Source organism: Lutjanus erythropterus, chromosome 13 (genome assembly GCF_056507025.1).
Source record: "Lutjanus erythropterus isolate fLutEry1 chromosome 13, fLutEry1.hap2, whole genome shotgun sequence".
Classification (NCBI taxonomy): domain Eukaryota; kingdom Metazoa; phylum Chordata; class Actinopteri; order Lutjaniformes; family Lutjanidae; genus Lutjanus; species Lutjanus erythropterus.
This window is the reverse complement of record NC_139329.1, coordinates 40,293,814-40,313,813: the sequence shown is the minus strand read 5'-3', so window position 1 is coordinate 40,313,813 and position 20,000 is coordinate 40,293,814. Positions and strand designations below refer to the sequence as shown.

The 20,000-nt window shown below is 40.7% G+C and overlaps 2 protein-coding genes across 4 annotated transcripts in view; one reads left to right on the top strand and one right to left on the bottom strand.

Annotated features, from left to right (window-relative positions):
- The window catches only part of nup160 (nucleoporin 160), a 26,239-nt gene extending 15,717 nt beyond the window's left edge, over nt 1-10,522 (bottom strand). Inside the window, exons 1-8 of one of the 2 annotated variants that reach the window (XM_084734249.1) lie at nt 10,335-10,522; nt 8,556-8,664; nt 5,243-5,453; nt 3,430-3,655; nt 3,133-3,323; nt 2,060-2,296; nt 1,792-1,889; nt 1,623-1,707 (exon numbers count right to left, since the gene is read on the bottom strand). In XM_084734249.1, coding sequence (XP_084590375.1) covers nt 1,623-1,707; nt 1,792-1,889; nt 2,060-2,296; nt 3,133-3,323; nt 3,430-3,655; nt 5,243-5,453; nt 8,556-8,664; nt 10,335-10,434 — 1,257 coding nt within the window. In that variant the 5' untranslated portion in view covers nt 10,435-10,522. The remainder of the gene's footprint in view (nt 1-1,622; nt 1,708-1,791; nt 1,890-2,059; nt 2,297-3,132; nt 3,324-3,429; nt 3,656-5,242; nt 5,454-8,555; nt 8,665-10,334) is intronic. The other variant, XM_084734250.1, reaches the window with a different exon arrangement.
- Nucleotides 10,523-16,193: 5,671 nt separating this feature from the next.
- The window catches only part of LOC146317189 (sodium channel protein type 4 subunit alpha B-like), a 27,887-nt gene continuing 24,080 nt past the window's right edge, over nt 16,194-20,000 (top strand). For both annotated transcript variants that reach the window (XM_084735070.1, XM_084735069.1), the window contains exons 1-2: nt 16,194-16,477; nt 19,833-20,000. The exon at nt 19,833-20,000 is cut by the window's right edge and continues 10 nt beyond it. In XM_084735070.1, the coding sequence (XP_084591196.1) occupies nt 16,377-16,477; nt 19,833-20,000 (269 nt within the window). In that variant the 5' untranslated portion in view covers nt 16,194-16,376. The remainder of the gene's footprint in view (nt 16,478-19,832) is intronic.

Genomic DNA, 20,000 nt, shown 5'->3' with positions numbered 1-20,000 from the left:
AGAAAATATATATTATGTTTTATGATACTGCATCGATTCTGAAAAACACTTAATACTGTGATACTGTAATTAAGATTCTGTGTTTAAATGTCTGACCAGTAGGTGGCAGCACTGTTATCTATCTGCACTGTTCTGATTGGATAACTGTTCAACCTCAGATTGTGTATTTATGGTTATGTTCTTCACAGTAAAATCAGATTTTAAAAAGGAATATAGTACCACAATTTATTACAGTCCTTTGTTCAATACTGAATTCTGATTGGTCAGTCACAGCATCGTAAGGTCTGTCTGTATAACAGATGGTTGCTATGAAGAGCAGACCGTTGCTATGGACACAGATCTGATTAGAGACTCTGGTCATTAAATCACTAAAATAATTTTAATATACAATATTTATTATGAATAATTAATATTTTGTGTCAAACTGTTTTATTTTTTAACAAGCAGGGTAACGTACAGTGAGCAGGTCTTTACTAGGAAATAAAATCATCTTAAAATTTATATTTTGTATTACATAAATGTGTGTCCTCCCACAGGAGGACAGATGAGGACAGATGAGGACAGAGGAGAACAGAGGAGGACAGAGGAGGACAGAGGAGGACAGAGGAAGACAGAGGACAGAGGAGGACAGTGGAGGACGGATGAGGACAGAGGAGGACGGAGGAGGACGGAGGAGGCGGAGACAGGATGTGGACAGGAGGAGGAGGACAGAGTGTCTCTGTTGAGTGGACGTGTAACTGTACAAGAATGCGTTTGTACAATATCAAACTAATGTCTGTTGGATTGAGAAATAAACGAGCTCAGACATGGCGTGAGAAAACTCCCGTGGCGGTGACGTTCTCACAACGTATCTGAGGTTGTTTATTTCCCTCCAGCTGCTGCAGATGTGTGAAGAGTTCCAGGAGGTTCTGCAGGGACCATACTGAGGTTCTCAGACCTGGTTCTGTCTGTGTGTGTGTGTGTGTGTGTGTGTGTGTGTGTGTGTGTGTGTGTGTGTGTGTGTGTGTGTGTGTGTGTGTGTGTGTGTGTGTGTGTCTCTGTGTGTGTGTGTCTCATCAATCATCCACAAAAATCTGAGAGAAAATAAAAGTTCATGTGTCGATAACGACGTGACACTTAAACTTCCTGTCCGACCTTTTCTTCTTTTTTTTTTCAAATTTAATTTCTGGGCTTTTCTTCCCAATGAGTTCTGAGTTCTGTACAAAGTTTGGGGAGTTTGTGGCAGGAACTTTCTGTGTGGAGTTTAAATGTTCTCCTCGTGTCTGCGTGGGTTTTCTCCAGGTACAGCAGCTTCCTCCCACAGTCCACAGACATAATAGTTAATTGATTACTCTAAATCGACCAGTGTCAGCTGGAACAGGCTCCAGGCCCGCCCCCACCCACGACCTGCCGGGATAAGTGGTTACGGACGGAGGACAACTGACATGACATTACAAACTTACTTCTCTAAACATGAGAAATTATTTAACAACTTCTGCCTGTAAACATGGTGATGTTTTTTTGGACGGATGAGATTTGCTATAACTGAGTATCTGACCTGCTTTGTGTGTCAGTAAAGTTTGATCTTATTTGGATGTTTTTGTTGACTGATGTTGTGAGGAGGTCAGAGGTCACAGTCTTACTCTGGGGTCCTGGTCCACTCCAATATGGACTTCTTCCTCAGGTGGAGGCTGAACGAACACCTGGTTCCACTGACCGGCTGTGTTACTGGAGAACGAAAACACACACAGTTTTTATTCAAATTAATTCATGTGAGTCGCTTTACTGATGATCTTCTCTGCTCTCACTTACTGTTCAAAGTTGATGTATTTGACCACAGTGGTGTTGGATTCGTCCACCCAGACGCCCCAGATGTCTGTGGAGGTCAGAGTAAAATCCACCAGAGTCTCCTGGTGACACACAGGAGATATTTTAATGTATTTATTAAATGGTGGAAGATACATCAGCTACTCTAGAGAACACGGACAAATCATACAATCTATCAATCTATCAAACAGTCTTCGTCACAGTCTGTGATCAATTAGTCAATAAATTAAACAAAGGACAGATCTGTGTTTACCTGCGTGGTGAACACAGAGGAGATGTGGTCAAGACTGTAGCGGTTATTGTCGGTGGCAACCAGCTGCAGGACGGTGAACTGTCCCCTCTGAGGCACAGCCAGGTAGACGCAGAGACAGAGGCCGGTGGTGGAGGAGAAGGCCAGTCGAAGACGGTGACCCTGACCGGCCAGACGCTTCACTCCTTTACAGGCCGGCATGTACTCCAACATGTCGGCCTCCAGCAGACACGCCTGCTCCTGCAGGGCGACATGCGATGCTACAGGTCATACACAGAACTGTGACATCACACATACATCTACGACATCACCTGTGTTTATATGTTCTCTGAACATCAACGAGACGTCAGTGGAGATCAGAGGCCCAACACAAGACCACGACACACCAGAAACTTTACACACTATTCTGAAAATTACACAAATGATCTACAGAGCTAACAGGCTGAGGCTAAAGCTAACGGGCTGAGGCTAAAGCTAACAGGCTGAGGCTAAAGCTAACAGGCTGAGACTAAAGCTAACGGGCTGAGGCTAAAGCTAACGGGCTGAGGCTAAAGCTAACGGGCTGAGGCTAAAGCTAACGGGCTGAGGCTAAAGCTAACAGGCTGAGGTTAAAGCTAACAGACTGAAACTAAAGCTAACAGGCTGAAACTAAAGCTAACGGGCTGAGGCTAAAGCTAACGGGCTGAGGCTAAAGCTAACAGACTGAAACTAAAGCTAACAGGCTGAGGCTAAAGCTAACGGGCTGAGGCTAAAGCTAACAGACTGAAACTAAAGCTAACGGGCTGAGGCTAAAGCTAACGGGCTGAGGCTAAAGCTAACGGGCTGAGACTAAAGCTAACGGGCTGAGGCTAAAGCTAACGGGCTGAGGCTAAAGCTAACAGACTGAAACTAAAGCTAACAGGCTGAGACTAAAGCTAACGGGCTGAGGCTAAAGCTAACAGACTGAAACTAAAGCTAACGGGCTGAGGCTAAAGCTAACAGGCTGAGACTAAAGCTAACGGGGTGAGGCTAAAGCTAACAGACTGAAACTAAAGCATGTATTGCTGATTGGCTGGATGTGACAGCGACATTCTCACCCTGAGGGACCACATGCGCAGTCTATGATCCTGACAGAGGGCGAAGATAAAGGAGTCTTCCTCCAGCTCTCTGACAGTCAGACTGAGGACCAGGTCACCTGGACTCTGCTCCCCTCTGATGGCTGAGGGCATCCAGCCAGACAAACGCTGCATCATGGAGCTCCTCTTCAGCTCCAGCACCGACACGCCGCCTGCAGCACAGACACACACACACAGGCAGGTGAGGTAACCTGTCAATCAGTGATCAATAACTGAGAACGGGAGAACCCAGCGGTGCCCTGGTGTTCCTGTGTTTACCGGGCATGTCATGGGGGGGTAACGTCAGCACCATGATGCCTCCAGCAGGGGGAGCCAGAGCGTAGTGAGCCTCTCCAGACTGACTGAGCCAAGCTGTGGACATGCTGGGACTCCCCGTCTGTCCCACTGAGCTCTGTGGGACGAGAGCGCTGTGAGACGTGTCCTCCAGACTCAGTTTCATTATGTCTGTGAAGATGGACTGCATGTGGAGCTCCGTCACCAGCTCCTGGAGACAAAGACAGGAGGACAGACAAACGGAGAGACAGGACAGCCACACGCTGGCATGAAGTCAGCGTCAGTGACAGACCCCAAGAACAAGACAAAGAGAGGACAGACAGTCTCTATGGAGACAGAGCAGCTGCACAAAAGTAACCTTTCTAGTTCTTCAGGCTAATGTTAGCCAGAGAGACAGTTTAAATCTCACTTCCTGTCCTGACTGAAGAATAAACAATAGGGTTGGTTGATTGGACGAATATATCGTCTATCGATGATGGGCTGAATCCATCACCGACTGCTTTTTTTAGGCTGATTTTTAGAGCGATATTTATCATTTTATGTTGTTAATGTAACAGTGTGCAGAGTGACGGCCTCTGCTCTGCACCGCGCTCTCATCCAGCAGCGCAGGCCACGCCCACTCAGCCGACCAGGAGTGACCTGAGCTGGTGACGAGTGAAAACAGCCTGCAGAGTCCGACTCTTTAAACTGTTTTCATGCGCTGAATTAAGGATTTATTTTGACCAAACCAGAGTTGGTGACTGTTGGACGAGTGGACAAACTAACAAAGACGGTTTGGGTGAGTTTTACATGTTTTTGTGTCCAATCTGAATGAAGGCGTTAACGAGGCAATTAAGGTCGTCTTAGTTTTGTAAAAGACAGAAAATTGACTTCAAAAGGTGTACGGTTGTATTTCTCCTTTTAAAATGGAAAATGTGAGAACATGTCATTTCTAGACGCTTTGTGAGTTTATTTTGTCCACTGAATGTAGCGAACGCACGCAGCACCCAGCTGACGGGAGGACGGGAGGAGGTGGGAGGGGGATGAAGATATCGCCAATCGCCGATGGATGGGCTGACAATCATCATTTGGAAAATTTTAATTTTTAATTTTACCAACTCTAATAAACAACCTGTTTATTAGTCTGTTGATTTGTCTCCTCGAACATTTTAGCATCCAGACTTATTTAATTTCTTCTTCTGTTTTTAATCACTGCAAAGTTTTACTGCAGTAAACTGTTGCACTGCGTTACAGTTTGTTTACATCTGCTTCCACATGACATCACATCACATGATCTAGTACATAATCTTAACATAATAATATAATAAGGCCTGGCTGAGACCTGGAGCACTTTTGGAGAAAATGCAGAAGTTATTTAATAGTCAGTGTTCCATTGTTTTTATTTTTGATGATGAATTAAAAAAGAAAAGCTGTAAAACTGTGATGGACACAGTGGTGTCTTATTTAATGACTCAAACCCAGCAGGGTTAAGGTCCTGGATGTGGATCACAGGAACCCAAAACTCCGTAGTGGTTTGTTTTCATATCCTCGTTCATCTTTAGTCGAGAGATGATCCAGATTTTGGCGTCTGAAACAGCAGTGAATTTTAGCAGCCGCCGCCTCCTCCTCCTCCTCCTCCTCCTCCTCCTCCTCCTCCTCCTCCTCCTCCTCCTCCTCCTCCGCCTCCTCCGCCTCCTCCGCCTCCTCCTCCTCCTCTCGAATCATCACAGCCCTCTCGTTATCGTCTGTATTTGTCTGTTCTGTAGGTCCATGTTTGTTAAATGAAAATCACTGAAATGTGATGTTCAAATGTACTCACGCTGCGGTACATGCGTGTGGGGTGGGGCAGCACCAGCCTGTGGACGCTCTGATTGGTGGAGACGAGGACGATGACGTTGTTGAGGGTTTCGTGGACGCCGACTCCTCCAGGCAGCACGGCGCAGTGGCTGAACTTGAGTCTGACAGCGTTATTGAGCAGGTTGGTGTCCAGAGACTGCTCCACCAGCTGCACCGTGTCTCCAGACGTCGACCTGAAAGGTGGAAGTAAAGGGTTATTCCTCTCTTTATTCACTCAGAGTGTTTTTATACCCAACAGTTTGTGATTATGATCTTTTTGACAGAATTCTTTCTGAGTTTAATCATCTGAGAAGTTTAAAAACGATGCCAAAATAAAAATAGCCATGTAACAAAACAGTCTGGTACAGTAATGATTCATTTTTTATTCAATCTATTATTACATCCCTGAAAGGTAGATTTAGATTTTGGCTCCCTGTGCTGCTGCACGCGCAGATTTTGGCCTGACTTTCACTGACTGCAGGCGATTTTGACATGGATCATCAGAACATTACACTGTAAAATGTGTAGCATTAAATACAGTGCAACTTTTTCGCCCTCTGTGATTAATACAATTGATTTAAAAATCGATGAGTAAACTCTAAAACGGACTAAATCATGTCCAAACACATGTTCTCATATCAGTTACAGAAAGAAATCCAGGCTAACATTGCCCAACTTTTTTCATTTACTCAGAGGACATGGTTTAGACGGTCACCAAACTTTCTGAAGCGGCCATGTCCTGCAAAAAACAAAACAAAACAAAACAAAACAAACAAACACCAAGCTCATCCAGGTGAGTCCCTGACTGCTGCAACAACACAGGTGCACCACAAACAACAAAAAACACTGAGTCAAAGGGTCCAAACATGTTTTTTAAGTCTTTCCTGTCACAATTATTTGTTTTACTGATCAGGTTCTTCAGAATCAACTCGTCTGTTTGGTCCATAAAGTGCTGAAACATGTTGATCACTGTCCAAATGTCTCATTCAGTTTACTGTCAGAGAGGAGAAACCAGAAAATATTCACAGTTAAGGAGCTGAAATCAGAGAATGTTTTGACTGATTTTGAGTAAAAAATGACTCAGAATGATGAACTGGTCCAAACATGTGGAGCATCTGGAGCGCCATACGCTGCCATCCCTGTGTTTGGACCTGGTTTTTCCAAGTCCTTCCTGTCACAATTATTCGTACGTCTGTGTGCTCTACATATGTGGACCAATTTTTTTAACCTTTGACCTAATGACCTATATTTCAAGTCTGTCCTGTAATGGTTAGCAGCAGTCAGTGTGAGCTTCACACCTCAGCTGCTCTACATTAACAGTGTTGGTAATTACATAAATCAGTTTTTATGTAGAAGCTCTTTAACTGAAATGATATTTTTAATTTTAAAATATAATTATTATTGTTATCCATGAATGAATGAATGAAATTCACTGTTTTACAAAAAAACAGAAAAAATAGTAAATCACATGATTATTTCTGAACAGAAAACGAGTTTTAGTGTTTGAATGTTATGTTTGATTAATTCTTGACTTTTCAGAGAAGTTCAGTGAATCGACTCAACTTTGAGTCTAAAAAGATGAATCCAGTTTAAAAATTCAGCATTTTTGTTCAAAATGCTTCAAAATACTTCAAATCTGTGCAGAGACGATTTGACCGAGACAAAGACTCTGGAGTTCTGGACCTGATGGACTGGACAAGTCAAAGTCCAGATTTGAATCCTGTTGAACTAATTTTGGTTTTAGTAGATTCAAAGATTGATCACAGAAAAGTTTCATCTGAAGTCTGAACAGATAGAAACTTTCTGACCTCAACAACAAAAGAGACAAACACATAAAAACAACGTCAGCAAGATGCAAACTGTTAAAGACCAAAGAGGACGGACACAATATGAAGTTTTTTGATTTTTACGTGTGAAAAAGGACGCAGCAGACAAACTGACCGTGATGTCACCACAGCGCTGATGACAGCCACACACACTCACACACGTTTGCTTAAAGATGGTGTCAGAGACAGATTCCAAGAACAGGATAAAGAGAAGACAGACAGTCCACAACGAGACAGAGCAGCTGATAATGTCTCAGAACAGCCTTAAACTCTGTAGCTCTTCATGCTAATGTTAGCCAGCAGCAGACAGTTCAAATCTCACTTCCTGTTCTGACTGAAGAATAAACAACCTGTGTTGATGCGTCTCCTCAAACATTTTCTCATCCAGACTCCTTTAACTTCTGCTTCTGTTTTTCTCACAGCGGTTTGTTTACATCTGCTTCCACAGAAGATCACGTGAAATCACGTCCCGGGAAATCATGGGATCTCACAGAACACGATTTCACGTGATCACGTTCACTCTAAGCTAATTCTAACTATAATAAGGCCTGGCTGTAACCTGGAGGACTCTGGAGAAAATTTAAATATCATTTAATGAATATTTAGTGTCTTATTATGAACATTTAATTTAATTTTTACAAGAAAATGTGCAGAAATGTTTGTGAATGCTGTCAATTCCAGTTCTTAGAAAGACTGAAAATCAGAATCGGCCAAGAAAACTGAAATCGATGCATCTCTAGTAACTAGTCATGTTTGAAAACGTGTTGGTTGTTATAATTCATTACTATAATCATCATTATGATGCAGCTCTGCTGGCTGAGGAGTGAAGGATGGTACAGTGGAGAGGAGAGGTGAACCGATCCAGCCACCTCAACGGAGGAGTTACACAGCTGACCGTGCTCCTCCTCCTCCTCCTCCTCCTCTTCCTCCTCATCCTCACTCCTCCGTCCCGCTAACACCACTGTGGGCGTAGGAAACACAATTTGAAAATGTTTGAAGTGCGAAAAATGACGCACAGTAAATCCAACCAGCTGTCAGAAGCACACAGTCCTTTTTCTCAGTCAGATATGAAAGAACTTTACGTGTTCTGCTCTTTGAAAATGGAATTCATTTTTCACCTCAACGGATTTCAGTCATCACACATTTGTACTGATTTTTGACTGTGTCACGACGGATCGTTACATCCCTAATATGGGCTGATATCAACCTTCACTATGGAGACCAGGTTTTTTCCAGCTTATATCACCGAGGACTCGGAGCAGAATGATCCTGATATTTAGCATCAAAACTTTCCACTAAAACATTTGATTTGGATTCTGTTTCTGTAGGATCAGGATCTGGTTTTCAAATACACAATACTGTGATTTAATCCAGTCTGGGTCATTCTGAACTGGATTAAGTTTTGAAACACTGGCTCCTGATGATCATGTGTGTGTGTGTGTGTGTGTGTGTGTGTGAGTGTTTACTGACCAGTGTATGAATCTGTTACTGGTGACAGACAGCAGCTTCCCACTTTCTTCATAATGAAAGGCTCCAGCACTGTCAGGAAACTTCACGCCGCCGGGAAGTGCGCTCACACCTGCACAGGTACAAAATCAATCTGTCAATCTATCCTTTCATTAATCCATTCATTTATCCTGTCACAAGCTTACACATAATCTATCAGAGACTTTGGATGTTTGATATTTTAAAAAAGTTGTTAAAAAAAAACAGTTATTTTTAGAGAAAAAGTTGTTAAAAATGACTGAAACTGAGAGTGTTTAATAAATGATTAATTAATGAGTAATAAATGATTAATTAATGATTAATTAATCCTGTTGCAAACATTTCAATTGAAAAACAGGTCAGGTGTCTGTTTTCACATGTTTGAACCTATTTTTCAACAAATGAAATGACAATTTTCCACTAATCAATTAGCTGTTTGGTCCATAAAATATCAGAAAATGTCCAAGATGACGTCCTCAAATGACAAACAAACACCAAGTTCATCCAGGTGAGTCCCTGACAACACAGGTGCACCACAAACAACAAAACACTGAGCACAAGTCAAAAGGTCCAAACATGTTTTTTAAGGTCTTTACTGTCACAATTATTTCTATTACTAATCATTTTCTTAAGAATCAACTCGTTTGTTTCAAATAACTCAAATATATTCAGTTTACTGTCAGAGAGGAGGAAAGAAATATTCACATTTAACAGGAAATCAGATCATTTGGACTATTTTTTTCACTCTGAATGATTAACTGATTAATGAAGCCTGTCACAATCTTGTCCACTAAAAAAAAACCAGTTCAAACATGTGGAGCACACAGACATACGCCTGATTATTTTTTTTCCAACAACAATTATTTTGATTATCATTAATCTATTAACCATGTTCTCCACTAACTGAGTATGATCATGAGGCAGACAGCTCAGGTGTGCAGCAGCGAGCAGAGGTACGGTGTCAGGATGCTGAATGCCAACACGACCCCCCTCAGACTCAGTCCCAAAGGGAACCAGGTTCAGGGGTTCCTCTGTGACTGGGTTTAAATATGGTGGAACTCTGTGGTGACTGTTTTAAAAAGGCAGATTTAACCTGCTGACGACACATTAACCTCATTAATAATGACACACTGATATCTCCTCAATGAAAGTACATAAAAAACTTCATTATAGAAAATATGGGTGTTAGTATCAGTGATTCTGGTCCAGGATTTCTTGGCTTCATATTTAAAGTGTGTGGTCTCTCCAGCTCCGTCTCACAGGTCACATCATCTCTGCTGTGCTGCAGAATTAATTTAAAACTTTTAAATCAGATCAAGTTCATCTTTTTTACTCTGGTACCAAAATGAGATTCAAGTATCACAGGATGAAAGTTAAACACTGGTTTGATGACAGTTCAGACAGAAACAGAAGAACCGTTCTCCTCTGAGCAGAACCCGTTAACATCACATATGATGTTCTGTTGGTCAGGCTTCGGTCTAACAGCTGAGTTGGCGGCTAACTTTTAGCTGAAGCTAATGAGATAAGAGGACACCTGGACAGACACACACCGAGCAGGTACCACCGGTCACCTGTCCACGAGCTGGACACGGCGAGTTTACCGGCTTCACGTTATAAAGTCTGTGTTTTCACGTCACAGCCGGCGTGTTAGCAGAGCTAGCTGCTGTTAGCATGTCGTTAGCATGTTGTTAGCGTGCTGTTAGCAGACAGAGAGCAGATGACAGCGGACAGGAGTGTAAACAGTCAGCTTTAAATAAAGTTTACCCAGATTCACGGTCACTTCTCGGAACCTGTGTAGAGTTTCCCGCTCAAAGCCGCAGATCTCTATGAAGCTTCGCTCTAGCGTCGCTGAAGGGGCCGCCATCTTGTCCTCATGGACCTGCTGCTATGACGTCAGTAGGAGGGAGAGAGACGCGCGCCGCGCTTTCAAACATTTAAAGAGACAGGACACCTAAAAAAAAAAAAAACACCCAACAATAATAATAACCGAGATAATCGATAATCGAGCTTTATTTCACAAAGAAACGTCTCTGTTCCAGCTTCCTCTATCGAAGACCATTTCCGCCACCGTAACGAAAAATATCATCATGCGCACGTGCGTACCACCTGTTTTCACGTTTGGACCTAGACTAGATTTCAGTTGACAATTTTGTGGTCAACATTTTTCAACATTTTCTGACACTTTATGGGTCAAACTGTTTGATTACTGAAGAAAATGATCCATCGATTGATTAATGATGAAAGTGATCGTTACAAGAAAAACGGGTCCAAACAGCAAGTGTCGCTCCAAATCATCCACATGTGACTGTGACAGGATTAATTAATCATTTATTCGTTTTGATTCATTTTTCCATCAAAAAAGTCAAAATTCTCTGATTTCAGCTTCTTAAAAATGAATATTTTCTGATTTCTTCATCAATTAGTGGAGAACATGATCAACAGATTGATCAGTTATGAAAATAATCAGACTTGAATTTTTTTTTCAAGTGACTAGATTGTGACAGGATATAATTCAAATTTTTTGTTATTAACAGTTTTATATCAAATATAGATTTGCAATAAGATAACAATTAGACACAATAACTACAACAATTACAAAAACAGCAACTGATCAATATTTTCTGACATTTCATGGACCAAATAACTAATTGATAAGTGGAATTGAAAATGATCTACAGATTAATCGATAATGAAAATAATCATTAGGTGCAGAACTAAATTTGATATTGAATATTGTTGTCATTTATGTGAACTAGCAGAGGAAACATTTATTTTTAATCACTGTACACTGTAAAAATAAACTTTTAACACTAACTTAAAAAGTTGAAAAGATAAGTTGAGGTAATTTTCCATCCATCCATCTTCAACCTCTTATCTGAAGTCGGGTCTTGGAGGTTCCAGTTCCAGCAGGTGATCCTAGACTACATTAACCAGTTCCAGCTGGGGGATCCCGAGGTGTTCCCAGGCCAGGGTGGAGATATAATCCCTCCACCTGGTCCTCGGTCTGCCCCGTGGCCTCCTCCCAGCTGGATGTGCCTGGAGCACCTCCCTAAGAAGGCGACCAGGTGGATCCTGAACCACCTCAACTGGATCCTTTCTATGCAAAGGAGCAGCGGTTCTACTCCGAGTTCCTCAGGGATGACTGATCTTCTCACTCTGTCTCTGAGGGAGACGCCAGCCACCAAACATTTCAGCCGCTTGTATCCACGATCTCGCTCTTTCAGTCATGACCCCTTCATGACCACAGGTGAGATGAAGACTGACCAATAGATCGAGAGCTTCGCCTTCTGTCTAAGCGCTGTTTTCGTCACAGTGGTGCAGTAAAGCGAACACAGTATCACCGCCGCTGCTCTGATTCTCACGCTCCATTGTCCCCTCACTCGAGAACAGGACAAGACAAACTCGACATTAACTAACCTTCATCATGTTCACAGTGTTTTCAGGACTGACCAATCAGAGACACACAGCAGATTTCCATCATGTTCCTGTCAGGACAGTTCTTACTATGACACAATGCATGCTGGGAAGTCTGCTGATGACTGTCGTTAGTTTATTTTTTGAGGAGCACCTGAGGAGTTAACTCATCGCCTCTCTGTGTCAGAGGGAGTTTTCTGCCTCCCTTCAGCTCAGCGGCGCCCCCCGGGGGACGCTCTCGGTTCTCTCTCTGGCCTGTCCCGCTGGAAGTCATTTCCTGTCTCTGTCTCCTGGCTGTCAAGGCCTCAGTCCAGATGTTTTGGATCAGAATCTTTATCCTGTCCTCTATTTCTTTCGCTCTGACTCTTTTCTCTGACCAGTGTGAATGTTACACTGTAAAAAGGGTAAAAAATAATAATAAATCATCATTTCAAGGCGACTGTTTTCACCAAGTCAAACTCTTAAATGTGCAGAACACAATGTAAGATGTCAGCAAACAATCTTTTTGATGGAAATGTATAATGTATTGTGTTTGTTTGTGTGTATTTGTTATTTGTTTGTCCGTGTTGAAGCAGGACAGATGTGTGAGTCCCTTTACATCTGTCTTCAACACAGTGAGAAACTTTCTCTTATTAATGTTAAACACATGTTTCTGATTGAACATTTTAACAGAAACATGTGAGTAGTAACAGCAGAGGTTACACATTCTGTACTGCAGCAGAAGTACAGATACTTCAAAAGTGAAAGTAGAAATACTGACTCAACTTGTTTCTGCAGTACAGTCTGGAACATGCTCACAGTATAAAAGTAAAAAGTATCAATGCTTTAAGTAGTTTTTTGTCTTGTTATGTCTTTCTCGCCTTGTTACATTGTTTTAAGTCATCTTACATCTTTCTTGTCTTGTTACGTCTTTTTTGTTTTGTTACAGTTTTTTTTTTCTTGTTCATCTTGTACATATTTTTCGTTGTGTTTTGTCTCATTCCATTTTTTGTCTTTCACATTTTCAAGTAACGAGATATTTGTATTCAGATGTCAGAAAAAAATAAATACTAATAAAAACTCTACTGATCTAATGAAGTATTCATACTTAGTTACTTCCCACCTTTGAGTACCAGACTATTGATCCATTTCTGATCAACACTGATCAGTCTGACTGTTGGTCTGAGATGCTGGTGCTGCACAGCGAACTCTACAGGAAATGTTGTGCTGTTGTTCAACTGACAAGAGAATACCTGAAAACTAAGTAGACAGGTAATGATTATTTTCATTATCAATTAATTTGTCCATCATTTGCTTGATTAATTGATTAGTTCTTTGGTCCATGAAATGTCAGAAAATGTTCTAATGCCCTCAAAGACATTCAGTGTTTCAGACTTTTTCAGAATGATTAATCAATAATCAGTTAGCTCTAGAAGCGTTTACATAACATACTTTTTTTAGTTTGGTTCATGTCCCATCTGCAAACATGGAGGGGGCGGGGCTTGTGTATGAGGTATACTGCAGCCAGCCAGCAGAGGGCGTAACTGATGTTCTCTGATGTCGTCCTCCTGTCTCTGTTCCACTGATAAAAGTTTCTTTATGATTTATGATCGAGTCTCTGCTGTTCACACGTCTGTAAATTCTATTAGTGTGTGTTTGTTTGTTGAACAGATGAATGTTGGCAGTGAACGAAACGTTCTTTTCCTTTCAGAGGAGAACAGAAAAAAGTTCTTACATAACAACATGTGACACTCTGTTCTTTGTTTCTTTTCTTCTCTCTGTCCTAACTGTGTGTGTGTGTGTGTGTGTGTGTGTGTGTGTGTGTGTGTGTGTGTGTGTGTGTGCAGTCTAAAAAGTGGGGGCCCACTACACTCTGTGGGCTGTTTGAGGGTTAAGATACAGTTTTAGACATTTGATAAAAGGTTTGATTCCTTTTTCATGTTGAATAAACGCATCACATGGGTGTGGCCAAAGTCTACTGGGGGCGTGTCCAAACTCTGACAGAAAGACACAAAATGATGGAGGAATAAATAACGTAACATTTTTTTATAAGATGGAAGCTTTAGAGACATCCTGAGAACTTTTAGAAACTAACAGAAGAAATGAACAGAATGAATTGCAGTGAAGGAGTCACAGTAATAAAAGAAACAAGACAAGTTGATTTCTCCAGCAACATTCAGACACAAGGCCATTCAACGTGCTTCACAAGAGCATAGAAATACATACAGAGAAAACGTTACAAGAACATTAAAAACAAAAGCTAAAAACAAGCCAATAAATGGTTTAAAAAAACAGAGAAACTGCATTTAAAAGACATAAAAACAAAAGCAAACAAATATAAAAACAGTATATTTAAACAGGAAGTCAGTCAGTGGAAAGCTGGACTGAACAGTTAGAAGTAGAACAGACAAAAACACAAATGAAGACTGAAATCAAACAACAAATAAACATGACAGAAAAACAAAACATCACATGACCTGAAAGTAAACAAAGAGATCAATAAAACAAAACAAAAAGACTTGAATCTTACAATCTGAGAGATAAAGAACTAGAACTAGAACTAGAACCACAAAGGGTTCTTTGGCTTGTCCCTACAGGAGAACCCTTTTTGGTTCCTGGTAGAACCTTTTATAATGGTTCCCCTTGAAACCCAACCATAGATAGTTCTACCTACAAACCAAAATGATGACGGGTTAAACCGAGAACCATCTGTTTCTCTTAGAATCCCCTATGGTGGGTTCTACACAGAACCCTTCTATTGTGTAATGGTTCCACACAGAACTCTCTCTGGGGACTCTATCCAGAACCTTTCCATCTTCTAAGAACATTAACAAGAACCCACCCAAGACATTCTACTGAGAACCTTATTATTTTCCAAGGGTTTCATGCAGAGCCCAACCAGCAGGATCTACCAAAAATGTTTTATATTCTCAGGGATTTATCTAGAACACACTCAAGAGGTTGTACGTAGAACCCTTTTAAATTCCAAGGGTTTCATCTAGAACACACTCAGGGGGTTCCACTGAAAACCTCTTTATATTCCAAGGTTTTTATCTAGAACCCAACCAGGGGGTTCTACTGACAATTTTATTATTTTTTAGACCAGGCAAGGCAAGGTACCTGGTACCTGATGTAACAAGACGACAACAACGTAACAAGACGGCAACAACGTAACAAGACGACAACAACGTAACAAGACGGCAACAACGTAACAAGACGACAACAACGTAACAAGACGACAACATCGTAACAAGACGACAACAACGTAACAAGACGACAACAGCGTAACAAGACGACAACAACGTAACAAGACGACAACATCGTAACAAGACGACAACATCGTAACAAGACGACAACAACGTAACAAGACGACAACAACGTAACAAGACGACAACATCGTATCAAGACGACAACAACGTAACAAGACGACAACAACGTATCAAGACGACAACAACGTATCAAGACGACAACAACGTAACAAGACGACAACATCGTAACAAGACGGCAACAACGTAACAAGACGGCAACAACGTAACAAGACGACAACAACGTAACAAGACGACAACATCGTAACAAGACGACAACATCGTAACAAGACGACAACAACGTAACAAGACGACAACAACGTATCAAGACGACAACCCTGAGAACTGTGTTGAGTGTCAGATTTAATTGATTGTGTGTTATTTTTAATTTTAGTAAGTAAGCGAACATTAAACACTAAAGTGTTTAACATATTTCTCAGCATCTGTAACATTTTCTACACAAACTGAGTCCCATATTTGGTTTGTTGGGATCTGGTCACCCTGTCAGTGAAGGGTCTCTCTGAATATGTGTGTGTGTGTGTGTGTGTGTGTGTGTGTGTGTGTGTGTGTGTGTGTGTGAGTGTGTTAGACAATGCTTTCAGAGCTTCCAGGAATACATTGTAATGATCCCGCGAAGATATGTGGATAACAGGAAATGGTTCAAGCATCTGGGAGAGTGTGTGTGTGTGTGTGTGTGTGTGTGTGTGTGTGTGTGTGTGTGTGTGTGTTTGTGTGTGTGTGTGTGTGTGTGTTTGTGTGTGTGTGCGTGAGAGAGAGAGAGATGAAGGCTTGATTGTTGGCAGCAGCACAACATGGTCTGGAGATTGAGAACAGGAGGACACATTGAGTGGGAGGGAGGGAGGTGGGGTCATGTAGGACTGCAGTTGGAAGGACGGCACAGGCGTTTCCATGGCAATAGCTTCAGAAGAAGGAGGACCAACACTGAAGACATTAATGACCCCACCCAGCACATGCAACACTACTCTGGAATTAGATAAAACCAGTGAAGTGAGACGAGGAGTGGCAGACAACTGGAGTCAGAGACAGACAGACAGTAGAGAGGACAAGTGAGACACGTGGCAGCAGAGGACAGACAGCTGCAGCCAGGATGAGCAGAAAAATGTCATTTTTTGAGTTCTGGAGGAGCAAGAAGGAGAGAGGAGCACTTCTGGAGAGAGCCAATCAGCTGCGACTTCTTCCTTCACAGCTGTAAGTGTGATTTTAAACACAAACTGTGTCAGAGACAGAGACATGAGTGGGAACTGAAATGGACACATGAGCAGAGGAAAGACAAATGCCGTGCACAGCACTCAGGTTTCATCAGTTTGAACTGAATGTCTCCGTCTGCATGTCACGTGCAAAGATTTTTATCAGTCCAACATTTTGTCCTGCAGTGTCTCCAACTGACAAACCATGTCCATGTGACCAGATACAGACAGAAACAGGAGGTTAGATGTTTACTTGGATATGCCACTGATTACTGATGGGGACGGGAAGTAACTAAGTACAAATACATAGTTCCTGTACTTCAGTAGAGATTTCACTGTGGATAGATACCCTAGGCATTAGGTAGCACAACTGAAAGTCATACTTTGGATTTTTTCTCTCATTTCTCAATATATATATATAATTATTATATACATATATAATAATAGGTGGCAGTGTATGAATATTACTATAATTTAATTTAATGTTAATAGTCTGAACAAGCCAATTAAAGGGAGCAAAGTGTTGGAACAAATGAAACATCAAGGAGGTGAAATTGTATTTATGTATTTATGTATTTGTAAATCCAGGATGTGAAACAGAACTCTTAAGTAAGATCGCTAAATTAATTCATCAAGATATCAAGATGTCAATATTAAAAAAAGAAATGGGAAAATGACCTCTCATGCAGTATTTCTACAGCTGAGTGGGAAGAAATGTGCAAAAACATACATGAAACAATTAATTCAAATGATTAGAAAGAATATTCATTGAAAGTTTTGATTTGATATTTTAAGACACCACACATTAAAGTCAGAATAAAGAAAACATCGTGGAGATAAAGATAAATGGCTTCTGGGAAAATTCTATTGGACAATTATCCAATATCTGATTTCCTTAAATAAAAACACACTGGTCTTGTTACTTGGGAAAATGCCGAAAGTGATAAATAACGTGTTTTATAACCTAATGGAACTTACTTAGTTAAGGTAAGTTAAGGTACTTCAATTTGTGCAAATCTTTTATAATAATTCTATTTTATTTTACAATTCATGCTGAAAGACTTGAGTCAGCAAAAAGTACCTCGATAAGTATGAAAGAAATCTGATACAAACACAAAACTTCAGACAATGGAAGAAAATTATAAACACACTAAAACCTGTTAGAAAATAACAAGATTTAAGAATAAATAAATAAATTAATTAATTAATTACCATCTTGTGGATTAAAATATATTTTTGCATGTAAATTCTGTGTGAGATTTAAACGTCTCAGAGACTCTGACAGGTTTTTATAAAGTTCTTACTTTAAGTTGTGTCACACTTTTCTTCACAAAACAGAAACTATTTCAAAGTTTGTAAAAAACTAAAACCACACATTCAACTTCTGTCTTCTGCAGTGAGGGAATGTAACTAAGTACATTTACTCAAGTACTTTACTCAAGTCTAATTTCAAATTAAATCCATACTTACTTTACTTTATAGTTGTACTTAACTTTTTTACTCCACTACATTTACCTGACAGGTACAGTTACTAGTTACTGACAGGAAACATTTTACTGCACAGTGGGTACTTTTACTTTTCATACTGAGAACAGCTGATAATGTTTACATACTTTTACTCAAGTAAGGTTTTGACTGCAGGACTTGTACTTGTAGTGGAGTATTTTCACAGTGTGTATTAGTGTTTTTACTGAAGTAAAGGATGTGAATACTTTCTCCAGCTGCTCACCTGTCTGAAGATCACCTGGTCTCAGAGTGAGGCTGAGTTCCTCTGTCACGATGTTCTCCTCAGAGAGTTCATGTCAGCTGATCAGGTTCTTTAACTCTGAGCTTCTCTTCTAACGTTCTCCTCTCAGAACACGTCGTTTATAGTGACGTCACAGATTTTATTTCTCAATTTTAGCAGCTGATGCATTAAACTGTTCAACTCGACACACCTGACATCTCACTCTGCTGTATTGATTATCAGATCGATCGATCCAGTCGCTCTCTGCTGCCACCCACAGGCTGATGATGAATAAACGCTGAGGCTGCAGGTTCTGTGGTTCCACCAAGTTCCTGTCTGTTGTACTGAGAGGATCCAACTGTACATGTGCAACTTATAGTGAGAGTCAATGGGCTCCAAGCCAGAAACATGTGACCTGCCTGTAACTCTGGACGTCGTACAACATCTTTAACAACACGTTTTAGTGCAGATGATACGTTTTACTTACTAACTACACAATATTATCACTGCTCATTCAAAGACAGAAAGTAAACAGCCCTCTATGATAAAACAAATCACAAGGACTCGGTTCATAGAGAACACAGTGAATGTTCAACAGAAGGATCTTGTGAAGAAGATGTGTGAAGATGAGGATTAGAAATCAAGTTCATAAGAAGAAAGAATGATGGAAAAATGGTTGAGATACATAAGAAAGTATGTTTCTAATGAACCTGATGACCACTGAAGTAATGAGACAGACTTGTTCTTTATCATTCACATGAATGTGTTTGTAACTAAGTGTTGGGTACAGTTTGATGGGTATCGTGTGTGTGTGTGTGTGTGTGTGTGTGTGTGTGTGTGTGTGTGTGTGTGTGTGTGTGTGTATTCATGTTTATCTATGGTACAGTCCTGTTGTTATACAGTATATTATTATGTTTATTTAACTATATCCTATGAAATAATGCATCAGTATTTAGCCTTTTTTAATCTTAATTATTAGATTATCACTTATTTCCTGATGTTGTTGTTGTTTCTGTTTCTCTTTGTTTTTGTTTTACTTTTTATTTTTTTTTCTTCCTTCTTCACCTTATTCTTCTTTACCTTTTTTAGTCTCCATGTATGTTAAATAATCTTCACAAAATGCAAAATAAATGCACGGCTGAGAAATAATAGAATAGAATAGAATAGAATAGAATAGAATAGAATAGAATAGAATAGAGTAGAATGTCTTCCTTTGTGGACGCCTGTCTTCTCTGAGTGCTCTCTAGTCTACATGTATTATTAAAGGTGCTGTTCTCTGATCAGACCATCACACTCAGTGAACTTCCTCTTTTCAGATGGACTTGTGTCTGAGGAGGTTCTGTTTTCTGTTTGTTTATCTGTCAGAGGATTTACAGAAAATGATGTGAATCACAGGTTTCAGGGATACTGGAGCAGATTCACCAGTTATTTTTCACTCAGTTGTGCTGCTGTTGAACTGATCAGAGTAAAAACTGAGCTGAAACTAAAAGTGAAACCAAACATCAGTGTAGAAACAGGCAGCAGGTCATTTTTTCAGATCAATACAGAATTCTGGATTTTTTTTTAACTTGAAGATATGAGCCATAAAATATCCATATGAATCCAGGATTCGCTCCTCTTCTCTCTACAGGAAACGGCTGCTGGGTGACAGTGGCGTTCGGGCAGCGCTGCAGAATGTCAGGATGGCGTCTTTGCTGCCCCCTGCTGGTACGGAGGTCTTCAGACGCTTCACGCCAGCCTCTCTGGAGGAGATCAAAGTGCGACATGAGGCAGAGGAGAAGGAGCGAGACAACAGGAA